Below are 19,081 nucleotides of genomic sequence, written 5' to 3'. Positions count from 1 at the left end.
GAAACGTTCTGGAACCCTACCATGGACCCACTTGGCCCGATCGTGCATCAGTGGGGTTCGTCAGTCTGGCCTTCACCCTCTCCAATCCAGGACCCTTCGGGCGATGTCCGAGAGCTTGTTTCAGCCCAATCCCGCAGACCACTCCCCTTGGGAAGGCACCAGACACAGGGCTCATGGCTGGCGAGCACTGATGCAGCAGCACAAGCCTCTCATCATCAGGACTGATTGGGCACGAGCCCTCAACAGGCACAGTGGGGCTGGGATGAGCAGCAGTGGCAGGTAGGAGCTGCAGGAGGCATTGAAATGTGGGTTTTGGCCTGATCCCTGCAGGCAACCCAGAGGGACCCCAACCATGCATGGATTCGTGCACCAGGCTTGTAGAATATATATATATAAATCTCTCTGTGCCCCATTTCTTATTGGAGAAGGTAGTTTATAAATGTACTACCCCACAAAACGTATTTTTGCAAAACATACATTTGGCAATTGTTATAATGTGCTAACCTGGAATATGGTGCATAAAATCTAAATGTATCTCTTATATTTAATATACATTTATAGGGGGGACTAAATGGCAGCTCTTAACTTTTGCTTTAACTATGAAATTTCTAATTATTTTGGCTAAATCATCATGAAGCCAAGTAGTATAGAGTCCAACATTTTATACTAGAGAAACAAATACCTTCGCTTTCTTAAAGAGGGAAAAAATAATTTTCTAGATATATCAGTGGTTGTGTCCCCACCATAAATCAATGCTTTGAAGATCCAAAGACCGGCCAGACAAATTTGTCAGTGTTAGATTTCTTTTTCAAATACAGTTTACTTTCAATATTATGTTGTATTGGGTTTGGGTGTACAACATAGAGGTTAGAATGTCATATACTTTGCATACTGTGTCCCCCTCTGGTATTTTCAATACCAAACTGACCTCATCCATAGTTATTGAAATATTATTGACTGTATTCCCTATGTTGTACTTTACATCCCTGAGACCATTTTGTTGATAATCCTGAGGCTATTTTCCCATTGATTTTTAGAGTGAGTGAAAGGGAGGGGGAGAGATGGAGAAAAAGAAACATCCATGTGAGAGAGACACATCTATAGTTTGCCTCCTGCACCCATGCTGGCCAGAGCCTGGGATCAAACCTGCAAATAAGTCACGTGCTATTGACCAGGAATCAAACTCGAGACTTTCAATCTTTGATCTGAAGATCTATCCAGTGAGCCAAACCAACCAGGGCCCTGTGACTATTTAGTAACTACCAATTTGCACTTCCTAATCCCTTCACCATTTACTCCCAGTTCCCCAATCTGCTCTCCCCTTTGGCAACCATCAGACTCTACTGTGTCTATTAGTTGGAATTTTGTAGTTTTTTCTTTGTTTTGCTCTTTAGATTTGATAAATACGTGAAATCATATGGCATTTGTCTTTCTCTGACTGATTTATTTCAGTGAGCATAATTCCCTCTAGTTCCATCCATTCAGAAACTTAACTCAGAGTTGAGATGAGGCGCGGGAACATGTAGATGTCAGGAAGCAGGTCATTTAATGAAGCACTAATCACAACTGAACTCACCTGGCTTATTACATAGTCTCCTGGGAACAGAGAAACAGCAGGAAGAGATCTCCATCTGTCCAGACCAGTGTCCCTCAGGGGAATCCTCTGTGCAGAGGTTAGAGTGACAACTAGTAAATGTGCCTAATGAGCAGACACAGAGAATGTAAATAGCAGCTCTACCAAAGACCATCACCCAAGCAACCTTTGGTTGGAAGGAACTTGGTCTTTTTTTTTTTGAAGTCCTAAATCTGTCTGGGAGACCAATGCATGTCTCCTTGTTGTCTTGTCTGGGACAGAGCTCTGGTCTTCATCATCAACCATCCAGGAATTATTCAGACTGCCACAGGGAAACCTTCCTCTAAGAATTTCCATATAGGTGAGTGCGAGAACCCAACAGACATGGCAGGAGAGGATCAGAGATACTGAAAGCCAAGATCTTGTACATAAAGTCACAACAGAACCATTGACACATACCCCAGGTACCAGTGATCACTGTGCTTGTCAGCTGGCTTTAATAATATATTCATGTATTTATTCATGATGCTCAAAGGAAAGTGCATTCTGCACTCAGAAATGCAAGTGCCAATGTAGACAATTAAATGGTATTAATAGCAGACAAACTAAGAAAGGGCATTGGTAGTGTAAAGACCTTCCAGTAAAAGTAGACCACAAGTTCAAGGATTTTATCAATTAATAGGAATAGACAAATAGGTTATTAGCTATGGAGTAATATATACTGTTGTGAGAGCATTTCTTAAATTTTATCATGAGGCATATTAGACAATGTTTCCATATGGATTAGAAAGATCCAGACCCAGGAAGGCTGCAAATACACTTTTGCTATCACAGTGCCTGAGACATACATTTCACAGTATGTTCTCTCACCTTGGCTATTCACATTAAAAAAATTTATTAGGTAGGTGAAAATGAGTAAGATAATGAGATTCACATTGTAAATATTTCAATACCTATAAGAATGAGCAATGAAATTAGTTGGTTTGTAAGGCATTTAAAGTCTGTGTTAAAATTTGTTTGTGCAAGTTATTTTATTTACTTGTTTATTAATTTATTTTAAATTAAGGTATAGATGGCAACCAATATAACGTTCACTGTGTTGTACCCTGAAAGTTTGTTGCTTTTGAATAGTGTAATCAAGGTGTTTTCATTTATTTTTATGTAAGTATAATTTGTATACAATATTAAGCTAGTTTCAGGTATAAAACATATTGATTCAACATTTATATACATTACAATGTGATTGCCGCACCAAGTCTAGAAATCATCAGTGACTGTGCAGACTTATCACAAGATTGTTGGCTATATTCTCTTAATAATTTTTTTATTGGACTCTTTCAAAAAAAGAATTAGAGATTTTTATACAAACTGACTGTTTTTCATTTAGTTCTTATATGTATTATAAAAGGTTTGTGAAGAATGAATAATGTTCATTAGTTTTGTGTGGTCCAAACTGTCAGTCCTACAGTGTTCCCTCCATTGCTTTAATAATTTTTTAAATTGAAGAAAAATTGACATAACACATTATATTAGTTTCAGGACTACCACATAATGATTCTATATTTGCTTATATTGCATTATGACCTCCACAGTATGTCTAGTTGACATCTGTCACAACAATAGTTACATTTTTTTCTTGTCATAAGAACAATTAAAATATACACTCCAGGGAGTTCCAATTACACAAAACAGTATTATTAGGTAGAGTCACCGTACTGTGCTTTAGACCCCAATGATTCTTTTTTTATTTTTCTTAATGAGAGAATTGAGTAAGACACAGAATTGTTTATGTGTCTTCACATGGAAAAAAATTATAATGAGAAATCGGACTAGAGATATTCTAAATGAGACCAGACATACATCAAATATGGAAATTAGTTCATTGATTTTTAAGTATATCTAATAGAAGGTCGCATTTATGCTAGGTTACTAACGCTTGCTTGTGGGACTATTATTCATGTCACTTTTCCTATATCCTGGTAGTCACCTCCACCACATGGAACTAGGGAACCTCACAGGATTTTCAGAATTTCTTCTTCTGGGATTATCAGAGGAACCAGAATTGCAACCCCTCATATTTGGACTGTTCCTCTCCATGTACCTGATCACACTTTTTGGAAACCTTCTCATCACCCTGGCCATCAGCTCAGACTCCCACCTCCACACACCCATGTACTTCTTCATCTCCAACCTGTCTTTGGTAGACATCTGTTTCACCACCACCAGCATCCCAAAGATGCTATGGAACATCCAGACACAGAGCAAAGCCATAACCTACGGAGGTTGCATCACCCAGTTGCATTTTTTTGCGTTATTTGCAGGACTGGAGACCTCCCTGCTCACCGTGATGGCCTATGACAGGTATGTGGCCATCTGCCAACCCCTGCACTATATGGTCATCATGAACCCCCGGCTCTGTGGACTGCTGGTTCTGCTGTCCTGGATCATGAGTGCCCTGCATTCCTTGTTACAAAGCTTAATGGTGTTGAGACTGTCTTTCTGTCCAGACTTGGAAATCCCACACTTTTTCTGTGAACTCAATCAGATGGTCCAACTCGCCTATTCCAACACCTTTCTTAATAACATGGTGATGTATTTTGGAGCTGTGCTCCTGGGTGGTGGTTCCTTTGCTTGTATCCTTTACTCTTACTCTAAGATAGTGTCCTCCATCTGGGGAATCCCATCAGCTCAGGGGAAGTATAAGGCATTTTCTGCCTGTGCGTCTCACCTCTTGGTTGTCTCCCTTTTTTATGGAACAAGCCTAGTAGTGTACCTCAGCTCAGCTGTTACCCAAAGCTCACACTCAAGTGCAGCAGCCTCAGTGATGTACACCGTGGTCACACCCATGCTGAACCCCTTCATCTACAGTCTCAGGAACAAAGACCTAAAGAGGGTCCTGAAAAGATTTTTTGGGATGGCAGTTATGAAAGGACCACTTGTCCTAGGGCTGAAGAAATGCACATGACAACTGGACTCAAAGCCTCAGAGCCAGATGACATGATTTTTAGATCAGGTTGTGGAAGTAGTATGTTCTCTCTCTGCTCATTTTATGATTTTCTTTGTCTATGATTTCTATATTATTTAATTGTATCGCTTTATTAATTTCTTGATGTTGTGAGATCTGACAGCTTTTCCATTGCTGTTTTTCTCTTCTCCCAAAGGATTGTCAACCTTGGATGAAATATTTGGTAATACGTATTTATCTCATGAGACTACATAGATTTCTTAAGAGCAATTTTTTTAAATGAAATTTATCATACTGAGTAATTTTTCTTTCACTTTATTAAATAACAAACAGGAGTTGTACCACTTCTATTGAAATCAAGTGCACTTGGTAACCAAAGCCATTTATATCATTTCATAGGAGAGGAAAATATAAGAGCTCAGGTTAACCCTGTTCATACTTCATTTCTTCATATATCACTACCATAACTGCTCTTCCTGAAAATGCAGACTTTAACATACAGTGTGTGTTATAAAAGGTCATTGGCTTCTCTTCCCTCATTAGGACCCTGTATTTATTTAGCTTGATGACAATATTCTTACCATAGTCACTGACAAACTGACAAACAAATACATGTCTCCAATTTTAGTCAATGTTAGAACACAAATTCTATAAATTGTTTGACATAATGTGCCCTTAGGGTCTGAGATGACTTTAAGTATGAGGAAGCAAAACTTTAAGTCACATATTTATTTCCATCCAAACTTTTTTTCATGGTGTATGTTTACTGATTGATGTATGTAAGATCAGTGTTCATATGTAAAGGGATTTGTCAATTTGATGCTTTGCTTGGCATAATGATGTTTTCTATTGAACTATCTTCTGCTTCCACTATGATTCCTCTTTAGTTCTAAATGAAGCATCTCACCCTACTCTAGTCATAACCACTAAAAGGTTAGCAAATTACCCATGTCACTCATTTGTATACTAAAGTGTGAGCTATAGATATGCTATACATGTACATGAGTGACCAAAGGATGACACACTAGAGAGCTTGGATTCCTGTCCAGTTCTGTGATTATGTCATAAGTATTCTTATGCATATTCTTTCAACCTTTTCTGGTTACCTACAAGGGAACCTCAATGGAGATGCTTTTTAATGCAGTTATCTGAAATAAAATTCAATCACAGAGTAATAATGACTGTTATCTTAAAATATCTCTACAAATGCCTAGAATGGGGAAAAGCATATGATTATATTTGATCTCAGTTTTGTTTGCTTTTATTATTGTACTAGAGGTCTGGTTCACAAAATTCATGCATGGGGGCAGGGGAGGGTGTCCTTCAGCCCAGCCTGCTCCCTCTCCATCCGGGACACCTCAGGGAATGTCTAACTACTGGTTTAGGCCCAATATGTCTTACTGCCAGTTTAGGCCCAATTCTTGGGTTTGGGCCTAAACTGGCAGTCATACATCCCTCCTGCAATCTGGGACTGCTGACTCCTAACCCCTTGCCTGCCTGCCTGCCTGCCTGATCACCCCTAACTGCCTCTGCCTGCTGGCCTGATGGCCCCCTAACTGCTCTCCCCTGCTGGCCTGACCATCCCTAACTCCTTTGCCTCGGCTGCTGCCACCATGTATTTGTCCAGAGGATGTCTGGAAGATATCCTGTCTAATTAGCATACTACCCTTTTATTAGTATAGATCAGATAGCTATTGCCATATAACAAGCCATCCTAAAAGGACTTGTTTGACTATAATGCCTTAATAATCAAATGGCATTGTATGGTGGGACATTGTTCTGATTTATTCTGGGCTCATCATAAGTCACTTCGTTATGTTTCTAAACTTCTTTCATGATGTTTTGTGCATCTGTATTGCACTTCTTTCTGCAATCAATATTTGATGTTTAATACATATATGTGTGTGTGTTTGTGTTGATCTTACAGTTGATGTAAAAATAGTTTATCAAATGTGAATTGCCTTAATTTAATATCACAGTTCCCATATTTATATATGAAACCTTGCTCCCTTCCTAGTTATACGATATATTCACCACCACTTTCCTGTGTGATGCAGCTACTTTTGCTCTTGATCTGACATGAGTTATCATTCACTGGAATTTTTATTTCTAACTAATTTATTGAAGTATAATTGCATAAAGCAAACTACAAACATTTTAAATATACAGCTTGCTGAATTAAAGAAGCCATATATTAAAAAAGAAGCCATATATAAATTAAGAGTATATAGTGTGTAGGTCCATTAATATGTGAAATGATGCACAATAAGTGTTAACTGCATTATGTTCCTGTCCATAATGTACTCCGCATGTCTTCAGTTTTCTTCTTTCTGAAGATAATGTAGAATGATAAACCTTACTTCAAACGGATGCTGCAAGGGACAAATAAAATGTTAAATATGCTTTGTTGAGTCCAAAGAAAATGTTCAAGCATGAACATTGTGTGTAAGTGTGTTCACTTGTATATATATTTCATGTACACACCAACACATATATATGTACATGCACACATGCTCATTCATAATCCCATCTATGATTATTATGAAAGATACCTTGAGAGAAATTTGAAGAATTCTATCTAATAAAGAGGGAATATGCTAATTGACCCTCATGCTGTCGCAAAGTTGGCAGCGCCCACAGCTAATAAAGAGGGAATATGATAATCACTGCCCCACCCTCAAAGATGGCGGTGCCCACAGCCAATAAGGAGGAAATATGTTAATTGACTACCACACCCTCAAAGATGGCAGCACCCACAGCAATTAAGGAGGGAATATGCTAATTGACTGCCATGGCCTCAAAGATGGCAGTGCCCACAACCAGAAGATGGCAGCACCCAGTCCCCTCAGCCCCGCTGGAAATCCCTTTCCAATCCCATTCCAAATCCTTTCCTATTCTCAATTCCTATTCCACATTCTACAGTTCACATGCATTCCTTGGCCCATGGCCCTTCCTCCATCTTCAATACCAGCAACATGGCATCTCCAAATGTCTCTCTGACTGCAATTCTTCTTCTACTTTTACCACATTTAGAGGACCCTTGTGATGACATTAGTTCAACCTGGGTAATCTGACCTAAGCTCCTTAGTTAATAATTTTATTTCACCTATCTCAGTCACCCTGCTCTGTGAGCTAACATTCCAAGGTTCTCAGAATTAGGATGTTGACATCCTTTGAGGCCCTTATTCTGCCAACTACAAAGCTCTTTTCAGGTATAACTTATTTGATGTCACTGTGGAGCCCTAATATAAAAGAATCAAACACAGAATTTATCCTCCTATTTAGAGTAAGAGAAATGTATCTTTCAAAATTACATACTCAGAAAATTCCTGGTGGAGAAGACCTAAAACTACCTACACCAGACTGTGACACAGAGCCACAGCCCATCTACCCAACGTGCAGTCCACAGACCAGGAGGACCTACAGCATCAACATCACTTGGGAGCTTGTCATAAATGCAGTCTCTGGACCCCCAGGAGACTTGATCCATCAGAATTTGCATTTGAGCTACAAACATCCGTGGTCTGATAGCCTCTGAAATGCAGAGGTGCTGGTCTTGAATCAGTGTTCTCACCTTTTCACTATTGACCCTTGGAGCTACATAACTATTCCTGCTGGGTGCTGTCCTGTGCTTTGTAGGTGTTTACCAGGCTCCCTTCAGACATTACAATATCCCCAAGGGCAAAGTCATCTCTGTTGGAGAACCACTGCCCCAGAATATCAGATCTGGAAGTGTCCTGACTAATTTCAATCAAAATCCCTTCCCTTTCTTGGCTTATACCTTTGAGCACAACATTAAATCCTTCTGTGCCTCATTTCTGTATTGGAGAAGGTAGTTTATAGATGCATCACTTCATAAAATGCATTTTTGTAAAACATGCATTTGCTAATTGTAATAATGTGCTAAGCTCATTAATGGTGCATAAAATCTAAATGCATCTCTTATATTTAATAAACATTTTATAGTGAGGGACTAAATGGCAGTTCTTAACTTGTGCTGTATCTATGAAATTCCTAATTGTTTTGTCATGAGTCCAAGAAGTATAGGCCCAAGGTTTTATACCAAAGGAACAAATATCCCCCATTTCTTTTTATTTTATTTTAAAATCTTTATTGATTAAGGTAATGTCCTTGTCCCCACATTACCCTCCACACTCATGGCCTCCCCCCACCCTTGTCTGTGTCCATTGGTTAGGCTTATAGGCATGCATACAAGTCTTTTGGTTGACCTCTCTCCCTTACCCCCACCCTCCCTCTGAGGTTTGAGGTTCTGATTGATGATTCTCTGTCTCTGGATCTGTTTTTGTTCATCAGTTTGTTGTTCATTATATTCCATAAATGAGTGAGATCATGTGACATTTATCTTTCTCTGACAGGATTATTTCACTTAGCATAATGCTCTCCAGTTCCAGCCATGCTGTTGCAAATGGTAAGAACTCCTTTTCTTACTGCAGCGTAGTATTCCACTGTGTAGATGTACCATAGTTTTTTAATCCAATCGTCTGCTGATGATGTACCACAGTTTTTAATCCACTCATCTGCTGATGGACACTTAGGGTGTTTCCAAATCTTAGCTATGCTGAATTGTGCTGCTATGAACATAGAGGTGCAAATATCCTTTCCGAGTTATGTTTCTAGTTTCTTGGGATATATTCCTAGAAGTGGGATTACTGGGTCAAATTAGAGTTCCATTTTTTGTTTTTTAAGGAAACTCCATACTGTTCTCCACAGTGGCTGCACCAGTCTGCATTCCTATCAGCATTGCACGAGGGTTTCTTTTTCTCCATGTCCTAGGCAGCACTTGTTGTTTGTTGATTTGTTGATGATAGCCATTCTGACATGTATGAGATGGTACTGCATTGTCATTTTGGTTTGCATCTCTCAGATGATTAGTGACTTTGAGCATGTTTTCATGTGTCTCTTGGCCTTCCTTCTGTCTTCTTCAAAAAGTATCTATTAAGGTCCGTTGCCCATTGTTTGATTGGGTTGTTTATCTTCCTTTTGTTAAGTTGTATGAATTCCCTGTAAATGTTGGAGATTAAACCCTTATTGCTGATAGCATTGGCAAATATGTTCTCCCATGCAGTGGGGTTTCTTGTTGTTTTGTTGATGGTTTCTTTTGCTGTGCAAAAAATTTTTTCTTTTAAATCAAAATGCATCAAACTTTATTGAACGTGATTCAGACAGGCTTTTATAATTGTCAATGGCTGCCCCTGGCTCCCTCCGACACAGGGACACACGCCTGTTAAGCAGCATTCCATTCATTTGAATATCAGCATGTAGCGCTGGAAAAGACTGCCAAAGCTATCTAGTTTCGCTATGCCAAATATTTGGCATACATATCAACACTCCCCCATTCCATACCCATGTCAGGCATTGGTAATTCATCATAGTATTTTTCCCCTTGAGTCTAAACATGGCCACAGAATCCTTCTCAATGCAGTTCTGGGAACCACATCAGCTAACTGACGTGGACACATGAACGAAAACTGAATTGCCATCCCAAAGCAATTCAACCTCTTCACCAATTCATGAACTTCTACAATATCATGGTCTATTTTTAAAGATATCTTCCATGTTATGGAACTTCCTCATATGGTAGGACAAGAAAGGAAAGGAGAGAAAAGGAGACTAGGTGTTAACATTTAGTTAGCAGTTAGTATTAATATTCAGGCTTTCATTCTATTCACTGTCTCCAACAACCTGCAAAGAGCTCTATTTTACATGTGAAGAAGCCACAGTTCGGAAAAGGTACAGGACTTGTCTCAGGTTCCCAAGCAGGTAAACAGAATTTGACCTCAGGTCCTCCTGACTGTGAAAACTATGTTCTCTCTCCCATCACAGTGCCTCCTTCAGGTTTTTCAAGGCTTTTCGAGGCTATATCTTTGGCATTGGATGGCTGGTAATAGCTGACATAGGCCATTGTGTCAGCGCCGTTTTCAGAAAATCTCGAGTTTAGAGTTATGTGTCCACGTAGAACCTGTCCTACCTAGATAAATCTCTTTAATTTATTTAATTAATTAATTTATATTTTATTGATTAAGTTATCACATTTGTTTTCTTATCCTCACATTACCCCCAACCCCCACATTCATGCCCTCATGCCCCGTTGTCTGTGTGCAAAAGCTTTTTATTTCGATGTAGTCCCATTTGTTTATTTTCTCTTTAGTTTCCATTGCCCTAGGAGCAGTATCAGTGAAGAAATTGCTTTGGCATATGTCTGAGTTTTTCTAGAGATATCAGGGGTTGTGTCCCCACCATAAATCTGTGCTCTGAAGACCCAAAACCCAGTCAGACAAATTTCTCAGTATTAGACTTTTTTCAAATACTGTTTACTTTCAATAATTTTTATTAGTTGCAGGAGCACAACATAGTGCTTAGACTAGCATGTACTTTACAGTGTTCCCCTGATATTTTCAATATCCAACTGGCCATATACATAGTCATTCCAATATTACTGACTATACTAGAGTCCCGGTGCACAAAATTTGTGCACGGGGAGGGGGGTATGTCCCTCAGCCCATCCTACCCCTCTCCAATCTGGTACCCCTCTCACAATCCAGGGCTGCTGACTCCCAACCGCTTGCCTGCCTACCTGCCTGATTGCCCCTAACCACTTCACTGCCAGCCAGATTGACACCTAACTACACACCTGCAGCCCAGTTGCCCCTAACTGTCCTCCCCTGCCGGCCTGATCACCCCTAACTGCCCTCCCCTCCTGGCCCAGTTGCCCATAAATGCCCTCCCCTGCCGGCCTGGTCACCCCTAACTGCCCTCCCTTGCTGGCCCAGTTGCCCCCAACAGCCCTCCCCTGCAGGGCTGGACCCCCCAACTGCCCTCCCCTGCAGAGCTGGACCCCCCAACTGCCCTCCCCTGCAGGCCTTGTCCCTCCCAACTGCCCTTCTCTGCTGGCCTGACAGCCCACAACTGCCCACCCCTGCTGGCCATCTTGTGGCAGCCATCTTGTGTCCACATGGGGCGGCCATCTTTGACCACATGAGGGTGGCCATCTTGTGTGTTGGAGTAATGGTCAATTTGCATATTACTCTTTTATTAAATAGGATTCTCTATGCTGTACTATACAGACTATGACTATTTTGTAACTACCAATTTTACTTCTGAATCCCTTCTTCTCCTAGTCTCCCAAGCCCATTCTCATCTGGCAACTACCAGTCCTCTCTCTATGTCTATGAGTGTGTTTCAATTTTATTTTTTTCTTTTTGGATTCAACGTATATGTGAAATTACATGGTATTTGTCTGTCACTGAGCATAATACCCTCGAGGTCCATTTATTCAGAAAGTTTGACTCAGAGTTGAGGCAATGGAAGATGTAGATGTCAGGAAGCAGGGCATTTAATGAAGGACTACTCACAGCTGCACTCACCTGGCTTATTACATAGTCTCCTGGGAACAGAGAATCAGCAGGAAGAGTCTCCATTCTGTTCAGACCAGTGTCCCCCAGGGGAATCCTGTGCTTAGAGGTTAGAGTAACAAGAAGTAAATGTGCCTAATGAGCAGACACAGAAAATGTAAATCACAGCTCTACTGCAGACCATCAGCATGTGCAACCTTTGGTTGGAAGGAACATGGTTGTTGCTTTTGAAGTTCTAAATCTGTCTGGGAGACCAAGGCGTGACTCCTTGTTGTCTTGTCTGAGACAGAGCTCTGGTCTGCATCATCAACCATCCACGCAAGAATTTGGACTTCCACAGGGAAACCTTCCTCTCAGAGTTCTCATGCAGGTGAGTCCCAGAACCCAACAGACATGGCAGGAGAGGATCAGAGACACTGGAAGCCAAGAACTTGTACCTAAACTCACCTAGGAACATAGCCCCAGGACCAGTGATCACTGTGGTTGTAGGCTGGCTTTACTAATACATTAATGTATTTATTCATGATGCTCAAAGGAAAGTGAACACTGCACTCAGAAATGCAGGTGAATGTTGACAACCAAATGTTACTAATAGAAGACAACTTAAGAAAGGGCATTGGAGGTGTAAAGTCCTTCCAGTAGAGCTAGATCATAAGTTCAAGGACTTTATCAACTAACAGGAATAGACAAATAGGTTATGAATTCTGGAGGAATATACAATGATGTGAGAGCCTTTTAAAATTTGTATGATGGGGCATATTAGACTATGTTTCCATATGGGAGAGAGAGATCCAGACCCAGGAAGGCTGCAAATACACCTTTGCAATCACAGTGCATGAGATATATACTTCACAGTATGTTCCCTCACCTTAGCTATTCACATTTCAGAAATTTACTTGGTAGATGAAAAAGAGTAAGGTAATGAGATTCACTTTGTAATTATTTCATTACCTATAAGAATGAGTAATGAAATTTGTGGGTTCAGAAGCCATTTGGAGTATTATTAAAATTTGTCTGTGTAAGTTTTGGGCTTTACTTGATTATTAATTAATTTATTTTAAATTAAAATATAGTTGACATCCAATATAACTCTCGCTATAGTATACATTTGAATGTTCTTTGTTTTTGATAGTGTTATCAAAGTGTTTTTATTCTGATTTTAAGTATAGTTTGTAATATTATATTAGTTTCAGGTGTACACTATAGTGATTCAACATTTATATACATAGAAATGTGATTGCTACACCAAGTCTAGTAATCATCTGTCATGTTTCAGACTATCAAAATATTGTTTACTATATTTTCTTATTCTATTTTTTCTTGGATTCTTCCTAACAAAGAAATGGAGATATGGACTTTATTATCAGTTTAATAATGACTGTGGAAAATGAATAAAGTTCATAAATTTCATGTGGTCCAATCTGTAAGTCAGTCCTACTGGATTCTTTCCTTTTGCTTTAGAAAAGTTTTAATTAAAGTATAATTGACATAAAACATTATTTTAGTTTCAGGAGAACAACACAATGATTCTCTATTTGCACATATTGCAATATGTCCTCCACAATGTTCAATTCACATCTGTCACCACACAAAGTTACAATTTTTTTCTTGTGATAAGGACAATTAAAATCTGCACTCTGGCCACATTCAAATACACAATACACTATTAACTATAGTCAACATGCTGAGTTGACAGCTCATGTATTGCTTTTTTACTTTTCTTTTTTGTACTGCAAGAATCAAATAAGACCCAAGAATTCTTCATGTGCCTTCACATGGAAAAGGAAATTCTAAGGTGAAATGACACTAGGGCTGTCCTAAAGGAGACTAGGCTATACACCAAAAGCAGAAATTAATTACTTAATTCTACAATATAGATGTAGTCTTCATGCTTCGTTACTAATGCTAGTTTTGGGAAATGTTATTTTTCCTATATCCTTGTAGTCACCTCCACCACATGGAACTAGGGAACCTCACAGGATTTTCAGAATTTCTTCTTCTGGGATTATCAGAGGAACCAGAACTTCAGCCCCTCATATTTGGGCTTTTCCTCTCCATGTACCTGATCACTGTGTTGGGAAACCTGCTCATCATCCTGGCTGTCAGCTCTGACTCCCACCTACACACACCCATGTACTTCTTCCTCTTCAACCTGTCCTTGGTAGACATCTGTTTCACCTCCACCACTGTCCCAAAGATGCTGGTGAACATCCAGACACAGAGCAAAGTCATCACCTATGAAGGCTGCATCACCCAGATGTATTTTTTCCTACTATTTGTAGGACTGGACAACTTCCTCCTGACTGTGATGGCCTATGACCGGTTTGTGGCCATCTGTCATCCCCTGCACTACATGGTCATCATGAACCCCCGGCTCTGTGGGCTGCTGGTTCTGGTGTCCTGGATCATGAGTGTATTGCATTCCCTATTACAATGCTTAGTGGTGTTGCAACTAACCTTCTGTACAGACTTGGAAATCCCCCACTTTTTTTGTGAAATCAAACAGATGGTGCAACTCGCCTGTTCTGACACCTCTCTTAATAACATGGTGATGTATTTTGTAGTTGTGCTCTTGGCTGGTGGTCCCCTTGTTGGTATCCTTTACTCTTACTCTAAGATAGTGGCCTCCATCTGTGGAATCCCATCAGCTCAGGGGAAGTATAAAGCCTTTTCTACGTGTGCGTCTCACCTCTTGGTTGTCTCCTTGTTTTATGGAACAAGCATAAGTGAGTACCTCAGCTCTGCTGCTGCCCCCAGCTCAAGTGCAACAGCCTCAGTGATGTACACAGTTCTCACACCCCTGCTGAACCCCTTCATCTACAGTCTCAGAAACAAAGACATAAAACGGGCTCTGAAAAGACTTGTTGGGATGGTAGCTATAAAAGTACCAATTGTTCTAGGGCTGAAGAAATGCACATGACAGCTGGACTCAAAGCCTCAGAGCCAGATGTTGTGGATGTAGAATTTACTCTCTTTGTTTATTCCTGGAGTTTCTGTTTCTATGATTTCTATACAATTTAATTGAATCACTTTATGAATTTTTTAACTTTCTGATATCTAACAGCTTTTCCTATGTCATTTTCCTCCTCTGCCAAGTTGATTCCCAACCTTGAATGAAATATTTGGAAATTCCCATTTATCTCATGAGTCTACATGGATTTCTAAAGAACAATTTCTTTTGAAATGAAATCTATCATACTGAGTAATTTTTCTTTCATTGTACTGAAAGAAAAATCATGAGTTGGACTACTCCTATGTAAATAAACTGCATTTAGTAACCAAAGCCTTTATATCATTTCATAGGAGATAAAAATATAAGAGCACAGTTTAACCCTCTTTATACATCATTTCTTCCTGTATCACTACCATAACTGCTCTTTCTGAAAATGTAGACTTTAACATATAGTGCGTGTTATAAGAGGTCATCTGGCTGTGTTCCCTCATTAGGATCCTGTATCTTATTTCGCTTGGTGTCCACATTCTTATCATAGTCATTATTAAACTGATAATCAAGTCCATATCTCCAATTCTGGTCCTAATTTTTTGACATAATATGCCCTTAGAGACAGAGATGATCTTAAGTATAAGGAAGCAACATTTTAAGGCACACATTTATTGCTATGCATACTATTTTTTTTCATGGTATAAGTTTAATCATTGTTGTATGTAAGATCGGTGTCCATGTGCAAAAGGATTTATCACTGTGTTGCTTTGTTTGGTGTAATGATGTTTCCTACTGAGCTATCTTCCTGCTTCCACTTGAAAACTTTCATTGCTGCCTGCATATAGGATTCCCTCTGTTATTCTAAACTAGAGCCCCAATGCACGAAATTCATGCATGGGTGTCGAGGAGAAGTCCCCCCCCAAGCTCAGCCTGCACCCTCTCCAATCCAGGACCCCTTGGGGGATGTCTGACTGCCATTTTAGGCCCGATACCAAGGGATCAGTTGGACTTCCTTCTCACAATCCAGCACCGCTGGCTCCTAACTGCTCACCTGGCTGCCTGCCTGTCTTATCGTCCCTAATGCTTCTGCCTGCAGGACTTATCACCCCTTATTGCTCCCCTCTGCTGGCCTGGTCACCCCTAACTGTCCCCCCTGCCTGCCTGGTTGCCCCTTATTGCACCCACTACTGGCGTGGTTTCCCCCAACTTCCTCCTCTCCCCCCCTCCCCCCACCGGCCTGGTCACCCCATGCAGCCTGCTGCTCGGTCATCCATCTGGTTTTTTCAGCCATGACGGACGGGCCCTGGATTTTTATACATTAGGATAAAGCATGTCCTCCTACTGTAAATATTGTCTTAACCAATAAAGGGTTAGGAAATGAACTATATCGCTATCATCTATTGATGATATACACTAATATGTGCTCTATAGATATTTCATATCTATATATATATAATCCTAAGTGATTGGCCGACTGGCTGATAGCTACGATGCGCACCGACCTCCAAGGGGCTGATGCTCAATGCAGGAGTGGAAACCACAGGCATGGAAACATGGAACAGACTAATGAATCTCAGAAGGAAGGGGGAAATGAGGAGTGCAGGAAGAGATTAACCAAAGTTCTTATATGCATACTACAGGCCCAGTGCATGAAATTCATGCATGGCAGGGGGTCCCTCATCTCAACCTGCACCCTCTCCAATCCGGGACCCCTAAGAGAATGTCTGACCTCCAGTATAGGCCTGACCCTACAGGGATCAGGCCTAAACCAGCAGTCAGACATCACTCGAACAATCTGGGACTGCTGGCTTCTAACCGCTCACCTGCCTGCCTACCTGATCGCCCCTAACTGCTCACCTGCCTGCCTGATCACCCCTAACCGCCTCTGCCTTGGCTCCTGTACCCGAACCCAGGCTTCCCTCCTCTGGCCAGCCGCGGGCAACTGAGACCCAGGCTTTCCTCCCTCTGGTTGGCCGCAGGCACCTGGGATCTGGTGGGGGGTCCCTCAGCCTGGACTGTCCCCTCCCACAGTCCAGGAGCCCTCAGGGGATGTCCTACTGATGATTTCCCTCTACAGGAGGTGCATTACTGATCAGGGGAATGCGCCGCCCCAATCACCCCACAACTGCTGCTGCCTCTGGCCTCCCTCTGCAAGAGTCGACTGGGCCAATCAGGGGAAGGTGCCACCCCATCACCCAGTCACTGATGCTGCCTCTGACCTCCCTCTGTGGGAGGCAACTGGGCCTATCACGGGAAGGTGCAGCCCCATCACCCCACTTCTGCTGCCACTGCTGGCCTCTGTGGTGGCCTGCCCTCAGCCCTTGCTGCCGCAGCAGCAATAGCCTGCCTCGCAGCCTCTCTCATTGCAGCGAACTGCCCTTGGCCCTCAGTGCTCTTGGGTGCTCTGTGCGTGGTGAACATTGCAGCCCTTGCAGCCACTGCGAATTTGTTCAGAAGGATGTCCAGAAGAACATCCGGAAGATGCCCGGTCTAATTAACATATTACTCTTTTATTAGTATAGACTAGAATCAGTGGGGTCCCTCAGCCTGGCCTGCAGGAATCTGCCCAAAACCGGATCTCCAACATCCCTCGAGGGCTCGTGGATTGCGAGGGGGCTCAGGCCAGGCTGAAGGACCCACTGATGTAGATGTCAGCAAGCAGGGCATTTAATGAAGGACTACTCACAGCTGCACTCACCTGGCTTATTACATAGACTCCTGGGAACAGAGAATCAGCAGGAAGAGTCTCCATTCTGTCCACACTAGTGTCCCCCAGGGGAATCCTGTGCTTAGAGGTTAGAGTAACAACAAGTAGATGTTCCTAATGAGCAGACACAGAGCATGTAAATCGCAGCTCTACTGCAGACACTCAGCATGTGCAACCTTTGGTTGGAAGGAACGTGGTCATTGGTTTTAAAGTCCTAAATCCATCTGGGAGACCAAGGCTTGACTCCTTGTTGTCTTGTCTGAGACAGAGCTCTGGTCTGCATCACCAACCATCCAGGCAAGAATTTGGACCTGCACAGGGAAACCTTCCTCTCAGAGTTCCCATGCAGGTGAGTCCCAGAGCCCAACAGACATGGCAGGTGAGGATCAGAGAGATTGTAAACCAAAAAATTGTACCTGAAGTTACCTTAGTACCCATGAGAACATAGCCCAGGTACCAGTGATCACTGTGATTGTTGGCTGGCTTTACAATACACTAATGTGTTATTCATGGTGCTCAAAGGAAAGTGAACACTGCACTCAGAAATGTGAATTCCAATGTTGATATTTAAATGTTACTAACGGAAGGCAAATTAAGAAATGGCATTAGAGCTGTAGCTGGTTTTCCTCAATGGATAGAGCGGCCTAAGCACTTAAGGGCCCTATGTTTGATTTCGGTCATGGGCATATGCTGGGATTACGGGCTCGATCACCAGTGGGGTGCATGCAGGAGGCAGCCAATCAATGATTCTCACTCATCATTGATGTTTCTATTTCCCTCTCCCTCTCCCTTCCCCTCTGAAATCAATAAAGATATATATTTTTAAAAAACAGCCATCATTGTTTAAAAAAAAAGAAACAAAAAGAAAGGGCATTCAAGGTGTAAAGTCCTTCCAGTAGAAGTAGAACATAAGTTCAAGGACTTTATTAAAAGGAATAGACAAATAGGTTATTAACTGTGGAGGAATACTCTGTGATGTGAGGGCATTTTTTAAATTGTATGATGGGGCATATTAGACTATGTTTCCATATGGATGAGAAATATCCAAACCCAGATAGGCAGCAAATACACCTTTGCAATCACAGTGCATGAGACATACATTTCATAGTATGTTCTCTCACCTTGGCTATTCACATTTTATTTATTTATTTATATATATATTTAAATTTAATTTTATTTTTTTTATTGCTTAAAGTATTAGAAAGGGTATTACATATGTGTCCTTTTTTTTCCCCCCGCCCTTGACAATCCCCTGGCCTTTCCTACCTCCCAGTGTCTTATGTCCATTGGTTATGCGTATATGCATGCATACAAGTACTTCGGTTGATCTCTTACCCCCCTACCCCCTGCACCCAATCCTCCGCAGCCTTCCCGCTGCAGTTTGACAATCTGTCTGAGGCAGCTCTGCCCCTGTATCTATTAATGTTCAAAAGTTTATAATCGTCTTTAATATCCTTGAATGAGTGAGATCATGTGGTATTTTTCCTTCATTGACTGGCTTATTTCACTTAGCTTAATG

At 41.3% G+C, this 19,081-nt stretch overlaps 1 protein-coding gene and 1 pseudogene across 2 annotated transcripts; both read left to right on the top strand.

Moving 5' to 3' along the window:
• Positions 1-3,569: 3,569 nt before the first annotated feature.
• On the top strand, positions 3,570-4,538 carry LOC308519372 (olfactory receptor-like protein OLF4; the record flags this gene model as incomplete). The annotated part of the gene is made up of 1 exon (XM_081091334.1): positions 3,570-4,538. The coding sequence occupies one exon, from the start codon at positions 3,570-3,572 to the stop codon at positions 4,536-4,538; it is 969 nt and encodes a 322-aa protein (XP_080947460.1).
• Positions 4,539-13,868: 9,330 nt separating this feature from the next.
• LOC308519371 (olfactory receptor 7A10-like) lies at positions 13,869-14,932 on the top strand (annotated as a pseudogene). Its single transcript has one exon. The product of its transcript is annotated as an olfactory receptor 7A10-like (transcript).
• The last annotated feature ends 4,149 nt before the right edge of the window (positions 14,933-19,081 follow it).

Source organism: Myotis nattereri, assembly GCF_964212035.1.
Source record: "Myotis nattereri genome assembly, chromosome: 5".
In the NCBI taxonomy this organism is placed as follows: Eukaryota; Metazoa; Chordata; class Mammalia; order Chiroptera; family Vespertilionidae; genus Myotis; species Myotis nattereri.
The sequence above is the reverse complement of the archived record's forward strand: the minus strand, read 5'-3'. Positions and strand labels throughout refer to the sequence as shown.